Genomic DNA, 18,894 nt, shown 5'->3' with positions numbered 1-18,894 from the left:
TCGCTGAGGGACGCGGTGTGGCGCCACTCTCCTCTGCTTTCGCTCCATCTATCAGTCACTCGCACGAGCAGCTCTGCGCAGATGTGACAGTGAGTTTATCCAAATATAAGTTCCCATAAGATAGAGAGGGATGGAGCGTCACCACCCGTGGGGCGGCTGCTTGAAGGAGGCACAGGGAGAGAAAGAAGCTTGCTCCCTTAACAGAAGGTTACAGGGCATGTGATGGATGGAGCATGAAGGTAAAATCCGCTGATCTCACGCCAATGAGCTCACACCCCTCCCGGGCTCACACTTTACGTCTCTTGTTTTTACCCCATTAGGGTTTTTTTTGGAGCTGTGTTTATCTGATCAGTTTGATTTGAGGAGCGGGGTGGGGGCCGTGTATCACTGTGTGATCCCGCGCTCATAATCTTGTTTATTAAATGTCTATTCAATTAAAAAAGGTCTGGAAACCCCTGTAGGTGATACACTGCTCTCAGTTGCCACTTTGTCAGTGTCGAGGAAAGGAGCTGAGGCCAGGCCTACCCGAGTGTGAAATTAAACAGGTGATAAATTTCCCTGTATGGCCAACAGTGGGCACACTGTCATTTTTCATTACTGCTAAATAAAAAGGCAGGAGAAAACAACTTCCATTTTTATGCTCTGTGTCCCCCCTCCCCCCCCGCAAGACTAATGAGGATGGTTTTTAAGTCGGCTCTACGTAAGAGAATTAATCACATGTTCACTCCCTCCTCTGGCTTATCTTAGATATGAAGTATGGAGGGGGGGGTTGTGCACACGGATGATGTAGAGCTTTGCTGCTGTCTACAACAGAGCCAGAAAATACAGTCTTTGGTATTACATTTTGCGACAGGGTGCTGTTTTAAACAATATGTAATCCTAATTTCGCCAAAACCTACCCCACAAATATCCAGGCGGGGGTGAGTATATCAACAACAAATCCTTTTTATGGTATGTAGCCGAGAAGTATGCCACAGACAAACACAGTCATTTTGAGGGGGAAAAACAGCAACTAGATTTTGATCGTTTAACAATCACACCAGACGTCCTGTGGAGGGTGTGCTTCAGAATTTAAAAGGACTGGGGACAGAGCCTGCAGAAAAAAAAGAAAGAAACATGACTAGTGGACGCCCCTAGGGTGAAATTTATCGATTTCAGACGATCCCATTTCCACCCCTATCTGTGAAAGCATTGGTGCCCCTTTTGTGGAGAGGCACAATTTCGATGGAGAGGAGTGCAAAATGGAGAGAGACATAAGGGGGTGGGAGGCAGGGAGCGAAAAGAAGAAGAAGACAAAAATAATCTATTGTATAAGCCAGGTGGTTTTCTCCGAATCAAAATGAGAAAGTGATGGAGGAAAAGGAGGACGTTCAGTGACATATGAGAGAGGAATAAAACAGAAAAACTAAGCCATCAGGCACCCCAAGCAAAGCAAAGCCTCTGGGTAGGTGGAATACAGCGTTTCTGCCTGATACCACACAACACAAGACAATGAGGACAGAGTGTGTGGGTGTCTGTGTGTGTAGTGACAGTGAGTCTGCATCGCGGGCGAACAGTTTCACATTTCTTCATGCTCCAAATACAAAAAAGGTCACTTGTCTCCGTCAATGAAACAGTGCTAAATCGACCACAAGGAGCTTTGGCGGCACCATTCGGCTCACAGGCCCCGGGCCAGTATGACAGACAATGGTGGACAGAAAAAATGAAAAGATAGAAACACCCCCGGCTAGCAATCAAAAAGGAAGTTGGTTCCTCTCATCTCTTTCTGCTGTGTTCTCCATCTACACCCTTTTCTTCTCTCCAGCCATCCCTCCCGCTGGCAGGTATAATCTGCTCCCCTTCACACCTTGTCAGAGGATGACTGCGTTTCTCTGTGACGACCCACCAGCCACAGGGGGAACGGCACCGCCGCCGTCTGCATGACAACCAGAGGTTGCCGCGATGCGCTCCCTCCAGAGTCGTCCCCGAGATGGGGCCCGGGCGAGGGACTGTGATATGCTGCCTCGGTCTGTCAGCGCTGATCAAGATGTGATTTGCACGGCGAATTAGAGTTCATTCATAGAGTTTGTGGGGGGAACGTGGGGGGAACGACGGAGCAACAGGCGTAGAAATCAGGGGACGCTCACATTAAGTGCCATCGGTCACACACGTAAAGCATAATTGGATAGAAGGGCTTGATGAAATACATAACGCAAATTCTCAAACATGAGCTGGCATTCAATAGCTGTGAAGGCAGCCCCTAATAAAAGCCAAGTGAAATGACTTGGGTTATCAAGACTCAAATGATAAATGTCTGCAGAGACGCTCCCTGTTGTTTTAACAGAACCTAGTGCTACTTCTAAACCTGCCTGTTTGGAGTGGTCTGTTCTCTTGTCCTGTGATAAAGCTCTCGAGCCTCTTCAGAATGATTCCTTGTGATTAGTGAGTCCTCCTCAAACAGTTCTACTATACACTGTCACTTTTTACTGTTTGTGAGCTGGACGTTGTGTGCAGAGCTTTTTATAAACAGTCGATGGTTCAGAGTGAAGTTAGAAAACTTTGTGTTCATCCTACCTGGTTTATCTGCAATGAAGATTTTATAGTCAATGTTTTTCATTAAATGAAACTGAATTTGCTTTATTACTGTTCAAGTGTGTGGTTTATATTTATGTTTGAATGATTTACTGAACGGCCTTTATTTTTGCAAATATTACATGTCGGCTATTTCGGAGGTATTCAGACCCAAGTTCATAACTTTTCAAAATAAAAGCTCTGTAGTTCAGCTTGACATAAAGCATAACAGCAATAAAAGGAACATTGTGCTTTTACTTTGAAGACATACTGCAAAACAGAAAGTGATTCTTGGTTAAATTATTGATTGAATATCTGTGTCGGTCTGATTTGGTGAAATAAAGAAAAACTAATTATAGAGCTATTATATTTTTGGAATTAGTAGGTAGATGTTGTTCTCACTCTCCAATATAATATAATATATAATTACTCCTGCAAATATTTCACACAAAAAGCCTGCAAGGAAAATGGGAGCTTTGTGCTTTGTACGCTGGAAAGTTAATTTAAAATGTGACAATTTTAAAACTTTTAATAAGACTGTACAAGAAGGGTTTGAAATAGAGGAATTGAAAGGTAACAAAAAAAGCAAATAAAAATGGAGGAAGTATTGAATTGCATTAACAAGAAACAGCAGCCAGAGAGAAGAGGAAGCGGAACAGAAAACAGGGAGGCTTGTTATGAGCTTGGCTTTATGTGCTCTTGAGGTAAATAAAGAACCTGGTCGCTATCTTGCCTCTATTTACGGCAGCTGAGGAAATGGAGTATGAGATGCACTGATACACAAACAAACAAGACAGGCAAAGCATGAAGATTATCATCTCTAAAATATACAGTTGACCTGAACTTAATCAGCCAGAAGTCATTTCTGTTCCAGTAACAGGTTTTTTTCTTCTTTTTATGGCCACACAGTGACTCTCACTTCATCTTTTGCTGTGTTAGCCTGTTGGCATCCTGCTGGTGGCATATGCAACCATTATGAAAAATCCACAGATGACTGAATACTCTATCACAGGTCAGTTGATAAAGATAATTACACCATCGCAATGGCCGACTGGTTAACATAATTACTCCATTTCAAAGTCCATTTCCTACCTTCATCACAGCTGCCGGTTTTAGCCACATCAATCCTCCTCTTCTGCATGCAGGAGGACACTCCGAGTTCACACTTGCTGTGGTAGGTGATGCCGTCGCTGCCGCACACCGCCAACAAGGCCTCGCCGAAGCACTCTGGGCACTCGCACTTGTTCTGGACACACCGGGCGCCCCAGGCACAAACAGTGCTGCCACATGTTTCTGTATCACACACACACACACACAGCAGAGGGACGATTCAGGGCAGGAAGGGAAAAATAAATATTCATGGAGCTAATGGATTTCATTCTCACCAGAACTTAAAATTCATCTCTGGAATAGATATTCAAATGATTCAGGCCACTTCTTTCTTACATACATGTTTCCTCAGTAATTTCCCATCTGAGTTTTTTGTTATAATATGACCTGCCAGCCTGCAGCTTTATAAGTAACCTTATTTTTTATATCAAAATTTAATTCAGAGCCTGAGAAAAAGAGTGGAGTACATCTTTGTCTAAACTTAGGATTCATGCTTAAAATCCTTTATTACATCCATCAAGGAGGTTATGTTTACACCCCTGCTCTTTTGTTTGTTGATTGGTTTTGTTTGTTTGCTAATAATATATTGCTCAATAATTTTTTTCTTTTACTTTCTTTAACATTGTGAGAAGCGTTTTTTGACATTTTGTCTGATTTCTAAGGAAATAATTTCTTGGATCTTGATAAAAAGGAACATTTTGGCTATTGCTTACAATACGTGTGTGCAATTTGGTGCAGCTTGCTTAAACTTAAGGGGACTACTGGGCCTTGGCGGACCACTGTGCACTACGTGTTTTTATCTGATGTTGACACTAAAAAAAGAAGATACAATCTCAGTATGGGACACAAACCATATGAACATGCGCATTACTTACTGCACTCTCCTTGGCTGAGCACTCTGAGGTCCATCTGTTCTTTGCAGGCCCGAACATGCAGCTCACACTCGCTGTTGTAGGTGGTGCCGTCGCTGCCACACACAGGCTGGTGGGAGTCCACGCACTCCGACGTGCACACACACTGTCCGCTCTGGGCATCACAGATTGCCCCGAAAGAGCAGTTGGCACAAGACTCATCTAGGGTAGTGAAAAGGAAGAAGGCGAAGGCTCAGTGTCTGTGTCTTTATGTGAGCGTGTTTCAGGTATTATTACGACCCTGGTGGCAAGTTGGCTCTAAAATACATGTATACCATAAATTTGAGAAATGTTAGGTCACTTTATACTTCTTCTTTTGAGGCAGACCAGCAAATTAGATCAAATTTATTTTGTGTCATTAATCTGAAAATCCATTGAAGCGGATTTCAAACTCGCTGAAATGGATATTAAGTTGCAAAGGAATTAGCTTTTGTCAGTCTTTGGTCAGCTTTGCTCTGTGAACCTTCACATTAAACTACATCAATATTGTCACCATGGTAATCTTTATGCACTTTTTTGGTAAATTTTCAATCGACAACAAATGATAACAATGATAAAGATGCAAATGTGCTATTTTCAAACACAGTTATGAATTAACAGAAAAATCCTCAGTGTTTCAAAATTCATAATATAGATGATTGGCCATAAAACAATTAAATAGTTAGAATTCGCTGTTGTATTTTCTTTATTGTTGCTCTTGGCAGCTGTTTCATGGGGTTTAATGCACCGCAGCAGCACAAATACAAGAAGTGTGGGGATGCAAAGTTTCCATACTGAGTGTAGAATTGGTGTAAAACTTTACTGGATAGCAGACACAATTGATTTGAAATCCTTTAGAAAGGCACACACCTGTCTGTTAAAAGGTTCAACGGTTCACATGCATGTGGGAGCTAAAAACCAAGCCATGAAATTCAAAACAAAATTCCCCACAGACAGAGTTCTAGAGAGGAACGGATCTGAGGAAGAGGATAAAAAGAAAATGCTAAAGCATGGGGACGTTCCCAGGAGCAGGGTGGGCTCCATCACAGGAGAAACCACCCAAAACTACCTTTTTTTAGACAGCTGAAACTGAATAACTGAACACACAGAGCTTCAGAGGTTCTCTGCAAAAACTGAAGAGGCTGCCAGAAGGACACACGTCTCTGCAGCACTCCATCAATCCGGACTTTATGGGAGAGTGGTCAGAACTGCTCCTGAGAAAAAGCCACACGACAGGCTGGCTGGAGTTTGCCAAATGACACTTAAAGGACCCTGAAAGCATAAAGGAAAAAGATTGTCTGGTCTGATGAGACAAGCATTGAACTTTCTGGCCCGAATACCAATTGCTGTATCTAGTGAGGCAGGTGCTGCCAGGTACTCCTCATCACCTGGCTACTGCCGTTCCTTTGGGGAGGTATGGAAGAAACCCTGCCAACATTATCTTTCAGGGATGCTTCTGAGCACCAGGTACTAGGAAAGTGGACAGACATGAGTGAGAAAAGTTTCACTTTCCTGTTATTTACCACTTTGAAAGGTTTTTCATATGTATTCTACGATCCACAGCGATCTGAGTTTATCGGGCAGATGATTTCTACATTTGCTCTCCAAAAATATGCCTTGAGATACCGAAACCCCTTGAAGAGATTTCGGGGGGATTCACTTGGATCATTTTGAGGAAGTGCCTGAAGGTAATAGCGCAGTGGGCTCAGACATGGGCAGACTGATGTCACACGAGGGCAGGAAATGAAGGAGAAAGCCAACACGAGGCCTCGCAGAGAGAGACACGGCTTGCAGTAGACGCACCTCTCCCTCTGACACCAATTACTCCTCGAAGACTGCATTAGCGCAGCTCACTATCACATTCAATTAGGGCCAGGCTAATAACCGCTGCTGATTGAGCACTAATTGAGAGAGGCGAGGCTGGCCGCTGGAACCTTCCACATTATTAATCTGTTTATTACTCTTTTAGAGTCTCTCATTTCATTCATCTCTCCATCTAGTGCTGGCACCCGCTCCCTTCCTGGATTAACAGCCTTGACTTTGAACTGCTTATGGTTGTATATGACACTTAAAATATAGTACGCTGCATGTAGAAGCAGTAGACTGTATTTTAGCAGAATAAGACCTTCCTATGGTGTCAGACCTAAAAAAGAACAAGATGAGTGGAGTGTACAGGATCAATGTTTCCTCTAAATCAACTTATTTTTTTCTTTGAGGCAATTATTTGTGGTCCATTTATTTATGAGTTACAATTGAGCGAACTCTGATGAAATTTTAGCAAATAAGTGGCAACAGTTCTGCAAGTCCCTTTCTTCTTTCAACCTGACAATGCCTCTGTGCACAAAGCCAGACATATACAAATTGTCAGCAAGGGGTTTTCTGTGACAGAATAAATACATATAAAATATAAGGGTCTTTAAAATGGGGGGGGGGTTCCTCTGTGGTTGCGGCAGCTATAAATCAGGAAGTGGCGATAGCGAGTGTTGTCCTTTATCAGGCACTGCGTCCTGATAGGAGCCTCGCTTCTTTATCAGCTCTTGCCCCTCGCACCTGGCTCTCCACAGTGCCTGATCCTCCGGAAAGCATGCATCGCAAACAGACAGAAATGGAGGGGAGCTTCAGTTCAAAGGCAGGAAAAGAGGGGGGAATTATCGCCATTACTGTCACTATTAAGATGTCCACTTTCTGTCATCTCATTCAAATGCCTCACATGTCCGCCAGTGCAAGAGCCTCTGCAGTCTAACACAACATCAAAGGAAAATGCTTCTCATGTCAGGTCTAATAAAAACGACTACTTTATCCAAAAATTGAGCTGGAAGAGTAAACTAAAAGAGATTTGACCCAGGTAATCACCTTGTTCTGTTCAACTGCAGCTGAGCCGAGCTTTGAGCCGACACAGGGACACTCATGAGTGAATATGGGATGATATTTGTGAAGTGTTCATCACAGTCCTGACGTGAGTCTGGCAATGTGGCGTATTAAATGTATGCTGCTGTTGTGGGAAACCATTTTGGTAGTTGGAGAATTATTTCTTAAGGGTCTAAAGGTGTACTTAAAAAATGAAATTCAGGTCTTTTTGTAGTTTAATTCAGCACCTGCCGATGGACCCACTACACATCATGTACATGAGATGCAAGTGTTCATGAGATACAAGTGTTCATGAGATGCAAGTGTTGGCACTTACAGAGGTGCAATGACTGTAAAGAATACAATGTATTTTTTATGATAAGAAATTAGAAAGAAATGAATTACATGAAGCTTGGAAATGAGAGTTTTTAATACAAACTCTTACTTTGGGTTTATTTAGTTAGATTTAGAGTTAGGGTCTAATTTACGTGTTTAAAACGCAAATATTTCAAAAATGGCCACAACTGAGTAAATGATGTGTCACTTATTGTATAGGATAAGTAATTACACAATAGTTCACTGCATCATGTAATTGGGTAATGTATGACAGTATAACACAAAGATGGTAGTTATTTTATACTACTATAGTCTCATCTTTCCAAATTTCCTCTTGTGTCACTCCTCTAACTATCAAACCAAACTTATTTCTTTAGCTGAGGACCTGCTAAATTTAGCCAAGGTCCCCCAGAAACAAACACTGCTAACTTGCGATGCCCTGTGACAGCTCCCGTTGTTGTGTTTGATGGTACTGTTTATGGTTTTGGAAGCGAGCGTGAGGAACAGGGGCAGGGTGCTATGAAAAGTGGCCTTGAAAGTATGAAGGATTGAGTCATTGAGGAGTAAGAAAAAAACCAAAGGGCCTCCAGCTTTACAGCGTTTTGTTGATATCCTCAGTGGGAAAACTCTGAATTGTGGCCGAGGGGGTCTGGGCGGAATATTACCTCAGGATTAAGCAGAAAGAAGTAGGCTGGTTTGTGTTTTGAAGGCTTGTGAACATGCCTGGATGATAACAACTCCCCTGTCGATGCCTGCCTGGCCAACAAACTATTAACTCTGCCCCCCCCTTCCTCTGCTCCTCCTCATCTTATTTACCTCCATCTACTCGCCTCCCTCCATTTATTACTTTCCCCACCCTTTTTTCCTCTGCCCGTCTCCGACCACTCTCACGCTGCTGGTGTGACCTATATTTCCTAGTCAACTGTGTATATCATATCCAACACCTGTGGGGGGAATTTGTTATTTCCCCTTTTTTTCCCAAAATGATTCCGGCACCTCTGCTCTCATCTGTTTGGCTAAGGCTGTACAAATGGCCCTTTTATCCGAGGCAACTGATATCCAGCTGGGGGGTCTATTAACCGAGCGCCCCTCCAGCAGCCCACCTTACAAGGTCGCCTGCCACTCAGACGCGAGTGAAGGAAAAATCTCGGAATAATAAGAAATGTCACTCATATCGCTACTGGGTTGCGTCATTTAGATAACCACTATTTTTCCAGCCCAGAGGGAAGGAAATTAAATCATAGCAGCGCCCATGAGAGACTGTAGCTAAACAAACACAAACACACACAGTTTAACACAGGTGACATTATATCCCACCTTCTGCTGCCCTCACCTGCGTCTCCTAAGATCATAGTTTTGAGTCATCGAGCCATAAATATTTATTATAGTGCATTTGGTGGGAAATAACAAAACAGAGCCAGTAAACAATATTCATATTTTTCTATGGCTATAAAAATATGAAAACATATAAAGACTGATTTAATGTGGCAGAGAGAGAACTAAAGCAATAAATCTGGACATGAATTAATGCCAATTAACAGTTAGTGTTAATATTTAGTAGTATTAGTATACTGAGTATAGTATTTGGGTGTCACAGGAAATTCTATCTTTATTCACCACTTTCTTCCATTGCTCCTGCCAACTTTTAATTCCAATGCTTAGAAGGCCATCTGAAAGTAGAATACATTATCCTCCTCTCTCTCCTTTTCTGCTCTATAAACATGTACAGTGGGTTAGTGATGGGAAGAGCCTGTGATAATTAAGTGAGATAATAGCTTGAGTCAGTCAGTTGTTATGGTGCTGAATAAGGTCCACTGAAGCTGTGCAAACAGCCCAGAAATAACCCACATCATCATAGCCATCATTCCTCGGCTGGCTCCAGCCCGGCAAGCCGATGCCTCAGCATTTTTATGGCACCGTTGCACTGATGCAGGCCTGTTCCTCTGGGAGCCAAGAAGCATCCATAGCGCTGGAATATAGACAGGGCCCCACACTCCGCCAGCGCTCTTTGCCTCCCGCTTTTTAAAATAAAGACTATTCATTACTTCAGAAGGACCCGGGGCCGACAGACCTGCCATCCACCTGCAGCGCGGCGCACCAAATTGAATCCGTCCGCCTGCCCACCGACGAAACACGCTCTTGCTCCATTTCCTGTTGGCATATATTCTCCTGTGCTGGATGTCATACGTGGGCAGGCAGAGAGGAAAAAGAGTCCATCAAGGACCTCTCCAACAACCACACTTGTCATCTACTCCTTTCAACAAGAAAATCAAACTGCTGTTTGTTTTTAGGAAACAATCTAAAATACACACGAGCCTCAAACTGTTTGCAGGCTTAATACCAGCAAACTCAGACAAATTCAGTTGTATTGATAAACCGTTAACTGCTCACCTCATCCACAAATACAGCACCTCAGAGGCCAACTCTATTTCATTCTCATTGTCGTGGGCTTGAATATGCAGATAAAAATCTTTTGTAAAACTGACTGACTGCGGTAGCTGTCAGAGTCGGGCCAAGGGGTTGATAACGCCTGCACTTCTGCCCAGTGGGTGTGAAAAGCGAATGGCTTGATTGCAGACGAGGAAAGTATACTCACTCAACAATTACAGTTCATAGGAAACCTGGCCTTGCAAGATGTATTAAACCATTCAGAGTATTCAGAGCGGGTTCACCAAGCTTTAAAAATCATTCAGAATGGCTATGTGCTCGCACAGCAGGTCTGAGGATATTTTTTCCACTTGAGGCCCCCGCTGTCACTGGTGTAATAATGACTAGATGATACTCCGACACTGCGAGACAAAGCCAAGTGACTCATGTAGCCAATTAGAGACAAAAATGCTCTGTGCTCCATCATCTCTGATAGAAAAGTGCATCTTTACTAAAAGGTAAAAACAAGCAAACCCTGGTGTAGAAGGGCTGAAGAAGAGCAGCAGAGGAGAGATGAAGAGTAATGGAGTAAATTCAGACCTGAAGAAGTATTATCTATTGTTTATACTTTGTTGGGAAGCCCCAGGGGTTCGCGCATGAATAACTCCACATATATTAGATGTTCCAATCTGTGTATTATAATTCTTATGGGTAATGTAGCACTACTAATTAAATTGAGCGGAATTATATTCGACAGGTTGAGATCTTTTCCTACCTGCGAGATATGACTCAGGTTTCATATTCATTACGTGACCGCACTGTAAAGCTGTTTTCAGACAGAAACTCTGCAGAATGTCCGGACAATCACACATGAATTCAGAAACGTTCAAAACAACACAGGAATCTCTGAAGTGTTAAGGTGAGGGATGGTGCAGCGGCAGAGGTAAGCTCTCGAATCTCATTGTCTTTCTAATCTTTGTTGGTGTCTTCTACGTGTGTGGCACCTTATCCTGATATTTTGGTTTTCTTTTTGTTTCTTACTGAGTTTTGCATCCATTGCCTGTTAGAAACGTTAATGGACTAGCTCACTGTGCATCTTGTGAATCTCCTGCTGTGTGCTCACATGGGCTCACTCAGACATTTGTGCTCTGACATACAGCCCCTGTGGAGAATGTCAGGAGATTATCTAGAGTTCAGTGCATGTTTGAAACCATCTTCAGAAGTAAATGGGCAAGTGGGCTTGCTAGTGTTTGTGTGTGAAACACTAACACGCCCAGTTGCCCATGTACTCTTGTACAACTTCTGAAGATGCTTGACTGAGAATCTTTACCAGATATGTCTGTATGTGACTGCAGGAATAGGTCATCGTACTATATTTCTGCAGCTGTAAGGTGTTTAGTAGTGCCGATACTCACCGCAGGGTCCTTTGTGCTGGATCTGGATGAACTTCTGAAGGGCACAACCCATCGCTCGCATCTCGCAGTGGCTTCCGTAGCTGTGGCCGTTGGATCCGCACACTGGGTCGGAAATGTGCGCGCAGGCCTCGGGGCACTCACACACCGGCTCGTTGTTCTTCACCACGCACTCCGCCCCATGTTCGCACTGCTTATCCAAGCATGGGCTTGGTATATTGAGATCTGGAGGCCCATCACCCAAGAGATAGAGAGAAAAGTTAGAGGTTTAGCTAAGAACTTGGAGGAATATCAAGTAGAGGTTGGAGAAAGGTCTGGGGCTGGAAAGGGCAAAGGTGACAGGGAGGTAAGTTAATAGTATAGCTACATGGTGAGTTGAGGGTTAGAACGGGTTTGGGGGAAGGGGAGAAATGATGGAAAATGCAATACAGCCCTATTCCTGTGACTCCTCTGCTTCCTATATCATTTCCTCCCTTGACATATCCTGACTGTTTGAGGAGTCAGTGGCATGAGGACAGCGGTTAAAAACATGGTCCTGTGGCATAATATAAATGAAACAGCCTACAAACAATGGTCGCAGAGCCTTTCTTTTTTTTTCAGGCTAGTAAACAGCTGGATTAATTGACGTTCCCAATGTGCCCCTTCAAAGGCTTCCATTTGCATCTCAGTGAGAGCCACTGCTTCTGCCAAAGCTGGTTGAACTGACATGAAGGAGCAAGAGAAGGAAGAGCATGAGGGGGAGAGTGTGTGAGACAGAGACAAAATTAAAAGAGAAACAGGCGAAGAGAAGAGAAGAAAGAGCCCTCTGCTTAATAATTCACAAAATGGCAAGCTCCTGCGCAGAGGCAGATATGAAATTTGAACATCACAGAGAGGTGTCTGCTTCAGTCTCTCCCTCTCACCACTGGCGCCAGCATGACTTCATTAAAACCAAGACTTGATTTTGCACCTATGATCCTCGGCAGCGGCAGGGCTGATATAACCTGACTTGATCAGGAGCGAGAGGAAACCAGAAAAAAAAAACACGTGCGAACAAACCTTTGATCGCAGCTTTGCACCCCGACACAATCAATTTGTTATAGCTTTATGTGTCTATGAAAAAATTTCGTGGCATTGTGTAGACGAAGACAGGCTGCAACTGTGAGTGTGTCAGTTCGGAGGACTTGACTTGAGAATGAGAAAATTGAGGCCTTAAGAGACGATGGCGTGCACTCTGGTATCAAGAGTGAGTGAGAGGCGATGGCCTGGCTCTGTGATGATTTTACACTTGGAAGACTTCGCGCATGAGGCACGGATCACTCAGCTAAATGCGTGTGTGTCTGCAGATTAGTGGAAAAAGCCGACGGAGGCATCAAATAATATTACTGATGAGAAGCGCTGGGGAAAATTGAGAGAGGTGCATTTTACACCCAAAGTCAAACAAAACTTCTTCCTCCTCTCTAGTCGACGCTACACCTCTTGAGGGGTGGGTGCTGTCATGGAAACTGGCCCTTGTAATGACACCACCCATGGCTCCATCATTATCATGACCATTATGGAATTAGATGGCATCACAGGGGGCCAAGTTTCCATGCTTGGAGCCCCCATGATTCATTTATTAGCTCAGAAGCGTTTGGTGGTGACTCAACTCAAAGCACTAATGCTGTGGGTTAATTATCAGCTGATAACACAGACGGAGGAAATTAGCTTGTTTCACTCTAGTTGAAGTGATGCAGGGTGGATGTAACATATGGATCAATGTCACCGGAACACGTTCAGACAAACACTGACCAATATAGATAAGCTAAATGAGGTGATTGTATAGGTTGTCCACTACTGTCCTGGTGTTTCCGACTAAGTTATGGCTGTACAGTACGTAACGGATTTGTCCGGATCTCGAGCAAGGACACAGACTCTCCCGTTTGGAAAAGTGAATGTCTCAGATTAGAAGGTGGAACGCAGCTATTGATTTCTGTGTTGCGAAGCCAAGCTGCTGTGCATCAGAGGAGCTTGGAGGTGCCGCATAAATATGTAAGCTGTTCGGTGCTGCTTAATTTGGTACGGCTTCAAAAACAATTGATTCCTCCAGATCTCTTTTCAACACCTCGTTTGTGTGTGTGCCTGTGTGTGTGTGTGTGTGTGCGTGTCTAACACTTGTAAGCTTGTGATCTGAGCTTAACTGTACAACCTTGGCCTCCATAAAAGTTCACCAGCCCACTTCCCAAGGACGGGCTCCTAAAAACACAGCTGCAGTCTCCGATAACGCCTTTGTCTCCCATGCTCTTTGTTTCACACACATAAAAAAGATGAAAGAATTCCCCTCCAAAACTAATTTTTTTATCATCCTTCCTCTGGGGGGCAAAAATTTCCGCCTGATTTATTAACTGGAGAGGGTGTATGGGCGAAAAAGAAGGAGACAAAATTCTCCAAGTGAAAAAATCTTATGACACAGTTAAAAACCAAAAGCTGTCTTTTTACTTTCTCTTAGATGCTGGCAGAAGCTTTGAAATGGCAGCCTGTCACAACTAAGGCTTGTGGGAAGGCGTTCACGAGCCTGTTCCAGCTCTCTCTCTCTCTCCCTGGTCTGCTCCAAAGCACGAACATCCATTGTGTCCTGCATGTATCAGTGTTTCTGTCAAGCAGGTCCAGAGTAAACCAAAGTTGCTGCAAGGGTTTAAAGCTGTTTACGCATTCAATATTAGCTTGTTGAATGGGAACATCAGTTATGTCTCATAAGGTCGAGGAACTGGTTTGGTGGCCGTGCAGGTGCAGTGAGTGGTCTACTAAAAGTAATAAGAAACAGCAGTAGATAAAGACTTAAAATAGGAATGAATAATTCCATCTAATAATTCTGCTCTGCCGGTGTGTACTCAGCTCGGTTTCTGTACTAACTCGCCGGCTGAGAGAACTTTACATTCTCTGTGTCACACCAAGTTGGTATCCTCTCGGCCGCTGTGCAACTTTTCTATTTTAATTAGTGTGGTATTTTCAGGGCACGACCCAGAGGGGATTACTTCAGGCGAGGCCGCGCTGTGTCGACTCTGCCCCAGCGGAGGTCCGGGCCCGGGCCACCTCGAATACTGAGAGGACACGTCCCGCTGACGTTCTGATGTGTGCTTTCCTGTCTGCCTCAAGTATCACTCCTGCCCGCTCAGTGGTGTTATCTGACAAAGTGAATAAAGTGGCAACAATGCCACGGTGTAACTTCTAAAGCGTAACAACCCCCTGTTAGGTGGGTGTGACGGCAGAGCGAGCTCCGGGAGGACTCGCTAAGCAGGCGCACACTGTTAACCCTCCGTAACATGTTGGTAAAATGCTGGGAGATTATTTTGGCTGGAGCGTCCTCCCATCTCCGCTTAGCTCATACATATGCTAATTGGACTTTTCCCCCTCGGGTCCATGTGCAATTCCAAATCGCTGCCTGTATTATGCAGGGCAGTGAATCAGTGTAATCCAGGTGATGCTTGCAGTGGCCAACTGGCAGCGGGGATCACCTGCAACTGCAATCCATTACAACCAAGGACTCCAATGGGGCACAGCCAATCTGCAGCAAGCTCCGCCTTCTGTGTTTCTTCACCTGCAGGGCTTTGATCCGACTCCCTTCGCCTTCCCCCGCATTAAAAACATTTATGTATCATATTAGTCGAGGGAAAAGGCGGTGCAGAGAAAAGAGTATATTAGCATACAGCAAAAGGCATACCCGCGGGCTGTGTCTGTCTACTGCTGAATACTTATCACAGGTTGGAGGTAAGTCGAAGCCTCTTTGTGCATTTACCCCGACGAACGTGCCGCTCTTCACAATGAAGACGAGCACAGAAAAAGCATTTGGGAAAGAAGAAAGCCGATCGTGACACGTATCTATCAGAGGTGAGACATTGTTTGTCTAATCCAAACAAGTGTTCCTAACATCAGGTTGTGCGCACCACAGTGAGCGATAAACACAAAAGGGAACAAGTGAAAATGCAACCACCGAGCTGAAAATTTATTATTCAGTATTTCACTAGTCAGGAGCTACAGCATGAGGGAGGGCTCAGAGGAAACAGAAGATGAAATGAAAAATGTATAAATTGAAAAAGAAACAAAAAAAACAACCAGCGTGGTAGCTCAAAGCCCGACGGCACGTAACACCCACAATGCCTTGAGTCACTTCTGACACCCTGTTGACCCACATTTCTCATGCAATTCCTGCACGACGACAGCCTGTGGGCAACAGTAAGTGGACCGGCGGTCCCTGGCTGCTGTCAATCCGGCTCCCACGGCAATTCCTCTAATTAACTTGATTAGGAAAAGCAGCACTGATGATCTCAGGATCCGACTTACATACTCAGACTCCACAACTGTTTGTGAGTCCAATCACCGCCGCTGCGTGTCAGCGCGCAGGCGAAGACACTCATCAAATAAACATGCAAATGATAAAATATTCTGCACTGAGTCTTGACACCTAAGGTGACTGATTTTCCCTTCCTGCTTTGCAGAGCTCTTTGTCAATGACAATGCGTGCACCGCTGAGTGATTCTGTGTTAACCTCCGAAGGCGACAGGCAACACATTTCAAGCAACAACTGGCACAGGTTTCTCTGAGCGCACACACACACACACACTCACACACACACGCGCTCAGTTGTGTACACACAGGAATGACAAAAGAGCTGTGAATAAAGAATTTGTGTCTGCAAAACTAGCTTTTCCATTTGTTCACTTCTAGTTTGTCTGCCAATGCATTTCTCTCAGAGTGTGTCTTCTTTAGTGATTTTACAGAATGATCCTCCTCTGTGCTCTCAAGTCACGCTGCGGCTCGTCTCACTGTTTCATGAACGGCCAAACTACTGATTGAGAAACTCCTTATTCTAATAGCAGACGGGGAGTTTTTTGTTGAGCCACTTCACACTCCCACTGTCACCTCCATTGATTCAGTGGAAGTGATTATGCAGCACAATAGTGTGACTCCTGTTTGTGATACCAATTGGGCCAAGGTTTAATAAAGAAGAGATTTTTTAAAAATATACTTTTTCTAATAAATATACTACATTTTACAATCAGTCCATTTATCTGATTTTAAATGAATAGAACTTTTAAAATGTCTTATTGTCCAAAGAATGTTTCGCACTTCCATTTGGGGAAACAGGAGAGGGACTAGTGGATCCAAAACTACAAAAAGAGCTCCCGCACACTGTCCAACTTGCAATCAGTGATTTATTATGCTGCAACGTTTCGGTACCAGACCTTCATCAGGCAAACAGTGTCTCATCGTGAAGTTATTTTGAAGTTGCCCCTTGTTGAAAGTGTCTCTGAAGTTTTTGTTTTATTTAAAATGATAAAGCCTATTATGTGGTTTTCGATCTTTTGTATTAACTTTTACCATCAGATGGGTTTTAGTCCATTGCACATCTGGTCTCTTTCTTCACTGTAGAGCTTTTTGCTGCTTCAGCTCACTGGGAACACTGCTGTCTATTATACACACACACACACAGACACACACAGACACACACACAGACACACACGGTAGGAACAACTCTAAACAGTGACTGAACAGTGACTTTGCGACACATGAATACTCAACCAGCAGCTTCAAATATACAGTATATTTATAAAGCTGCAGGCAGAGAATCCCGGGGCCAAGCCAAAAAAAAACATTGTGCAGAGTACATTACACAAAGGTGATGACACATTCATCATATTTTAACAGAATGAAAATCCTGTTGATAAATAGACTTCCTGTTGCATATGATGAAGATAAATTAAGTCATCTTACATATCATCCAACTTTTTATGGGGTTGAAGCCAAGTGACCTTTTGTACTAACTCTGAAATTTGTTCCAGAGTTTTTTTTAGTGCCAGTTTTCATAGAAAGAATAACAGCCTTTGAAATCATTAGAGTGCCAGTGCCACCCCACAGTGTTTGGTCCTTTAAATATACTGCAGCAGAACACTTAACACATTTCTAATACAATAGCTCTGTTGTGCACTCACGCGTCGTTGTGTAGTTTGTGCTGGTGACCTGCTGTGCTGACAGTCACAGGCACATGGGAGGGTGAGGAAAAACAAGATTTCCCTGCTTCAGGCTAAAAATATCCTTCATGTCTTCCACAGCTATGAGACATTTAATCAAAACCTCTCGCAAAGCATTTACAACCAATTACAAGTTTACCACAGCAGATATTCACTCACGTTTTAGTCAGACACTGGTCGAGGGCAGTCTTTGCTCAAGTGTGAGGTTGAAGTGATGATTTAATCAATTCCTGTAGTTGGATTGGTGTGTGTCTGTGTGTGTGTGTGTGTGTGTGTGTGTGTGTCATGGCGTCGCAACATGGCTCTATTGTGAAGTAGGTGATGAAAATTACAGCACAATCAATCATCGTGACGGCAAACGTGATGGAACTATAGAGTAAGAAAAGGAACAACAACAAAGATCATATTTTGTAACAGCTGAGGAGCTGTGTCATTTCATCTGCTTGTGTGTTGACGACAAACGACTCATCCCATTGTCACACAACTCTTATATTCAGGCTCATAATCTAACTGGTCAGACCTATTCACCCTCTTCCTTCCCAGCAGCCCGCTCTGATTCACTTCCAGGAAATCCTTCACTGGCTCACTTGTTCTCGGACATCTTAAAGATCTGTGACTCCGCCTGGTTGTGCCTTAATCAATTTAATGAGTTAAAAGAGCTTTAGATATCAATCAGATTGTTTTCTGTGAGAGGGACTAGACAGAAGACCACAGAGGTGAGTTCTCTGCACGACGTTTTTGTGTGTGAGGGTGATTACAGACGGGGGGGGCGGGAGGAATTGGGGGAATGACATGAAAAGAGATTTATGACAGTGTCAGAATGCGGGAATTTTATCCGTTTGACAGCTGGCAGGACGATCGATCACCCTGCCCCCTGCACCACTCAGCCAATGAAACCAGAAAAGAGATCATTATTTATCGAGTAATGATAATTTCATAAATCAAACCCTTACTTTTCAGACATATAAAACTTTTTCTGTCTCTGGTGTGTGTGTGTGTGTGTGTGTGTGTGTGTGTGTGTGTGTGTGTGTGTGTGTACAATGATGACACAATTCTCCTTGTGCTGTTGCCGTTTGACAATGCGAGACCACAAGCACAATGGAAGAGTGTGTCTCGCTATGTACAGTGTTTGTGTGCGCACACACACACACACATGCACACACGCACGCACACACGCTGCATGCATCCCTGGGTGTCTGTTATCTCTGAAGTATCGTAAGTTGCAGTGTTATTACAGGGAGGCACCTATTGCTCAATTTAACTCAGACCTACGAACACAATGGAGTGAAAAGAAACTTCAAAAGAACATAAGGGACAAAGAAAGTTCTAACATGTTCACACACACACACACACACACACACACACACACACACACACACACACACACACACACAC

At 43.8% G+C, this 18,894-nt stretch overlaps 1 protein-coding gene across 13 annotated transcripts in view; it reads right to left on the bottom strand.

Moving 5' to 3' along the window:
- agrn (agrin) overlaps positions 1–18,894 on the bottom strand; it is a 246,455-nt gene that overhangs the window by 60,188 nt on the left and 167,373 nt on the right. For all 13 annotated transcript variants that reach the window (XM_047340241.1, XM_047340243.1, XM_047340249.1 and 10 more), the window contains 3 exons: positions 11,516–11,737; positions 4,536–4,733; positions 3,643–3,843 (listed from right to left, as the gene is read on the bottom strand). In XM_047340241.1, the coding sequence (XP_047196197.1) occupies positions 3,643–3,843; positions 4,536–4,733; positions 11,516–11,737 (621 nt within the window). The remainder of the gene's footprint in view (positions 1–3,642; positions 3,844–4,535; positions 4,734–11,515; positions 11,738–18,894) is intronic.

Source organism: Hippoglossus stenolepis, chromosome 6, assembly GCF_022539355.2.
Source record: "Hippoglossus stenolepis isolate QCI-W04-F060 chromosome 6, HSTE1.2, whole genome shotgun sequence".
Classification (NCBI taxonomy): Eukaryota; Metazoa; Chordata; class Actinopteri; order Pleuronectiformes; family Pleuronectidae; genus Hippoglossus; species Hippoglossus stenolepis.
Note: the sequence above shows the minus strand (reverse complement) of the source record. Positions and strands in the feature narration are given on the sequence as shown.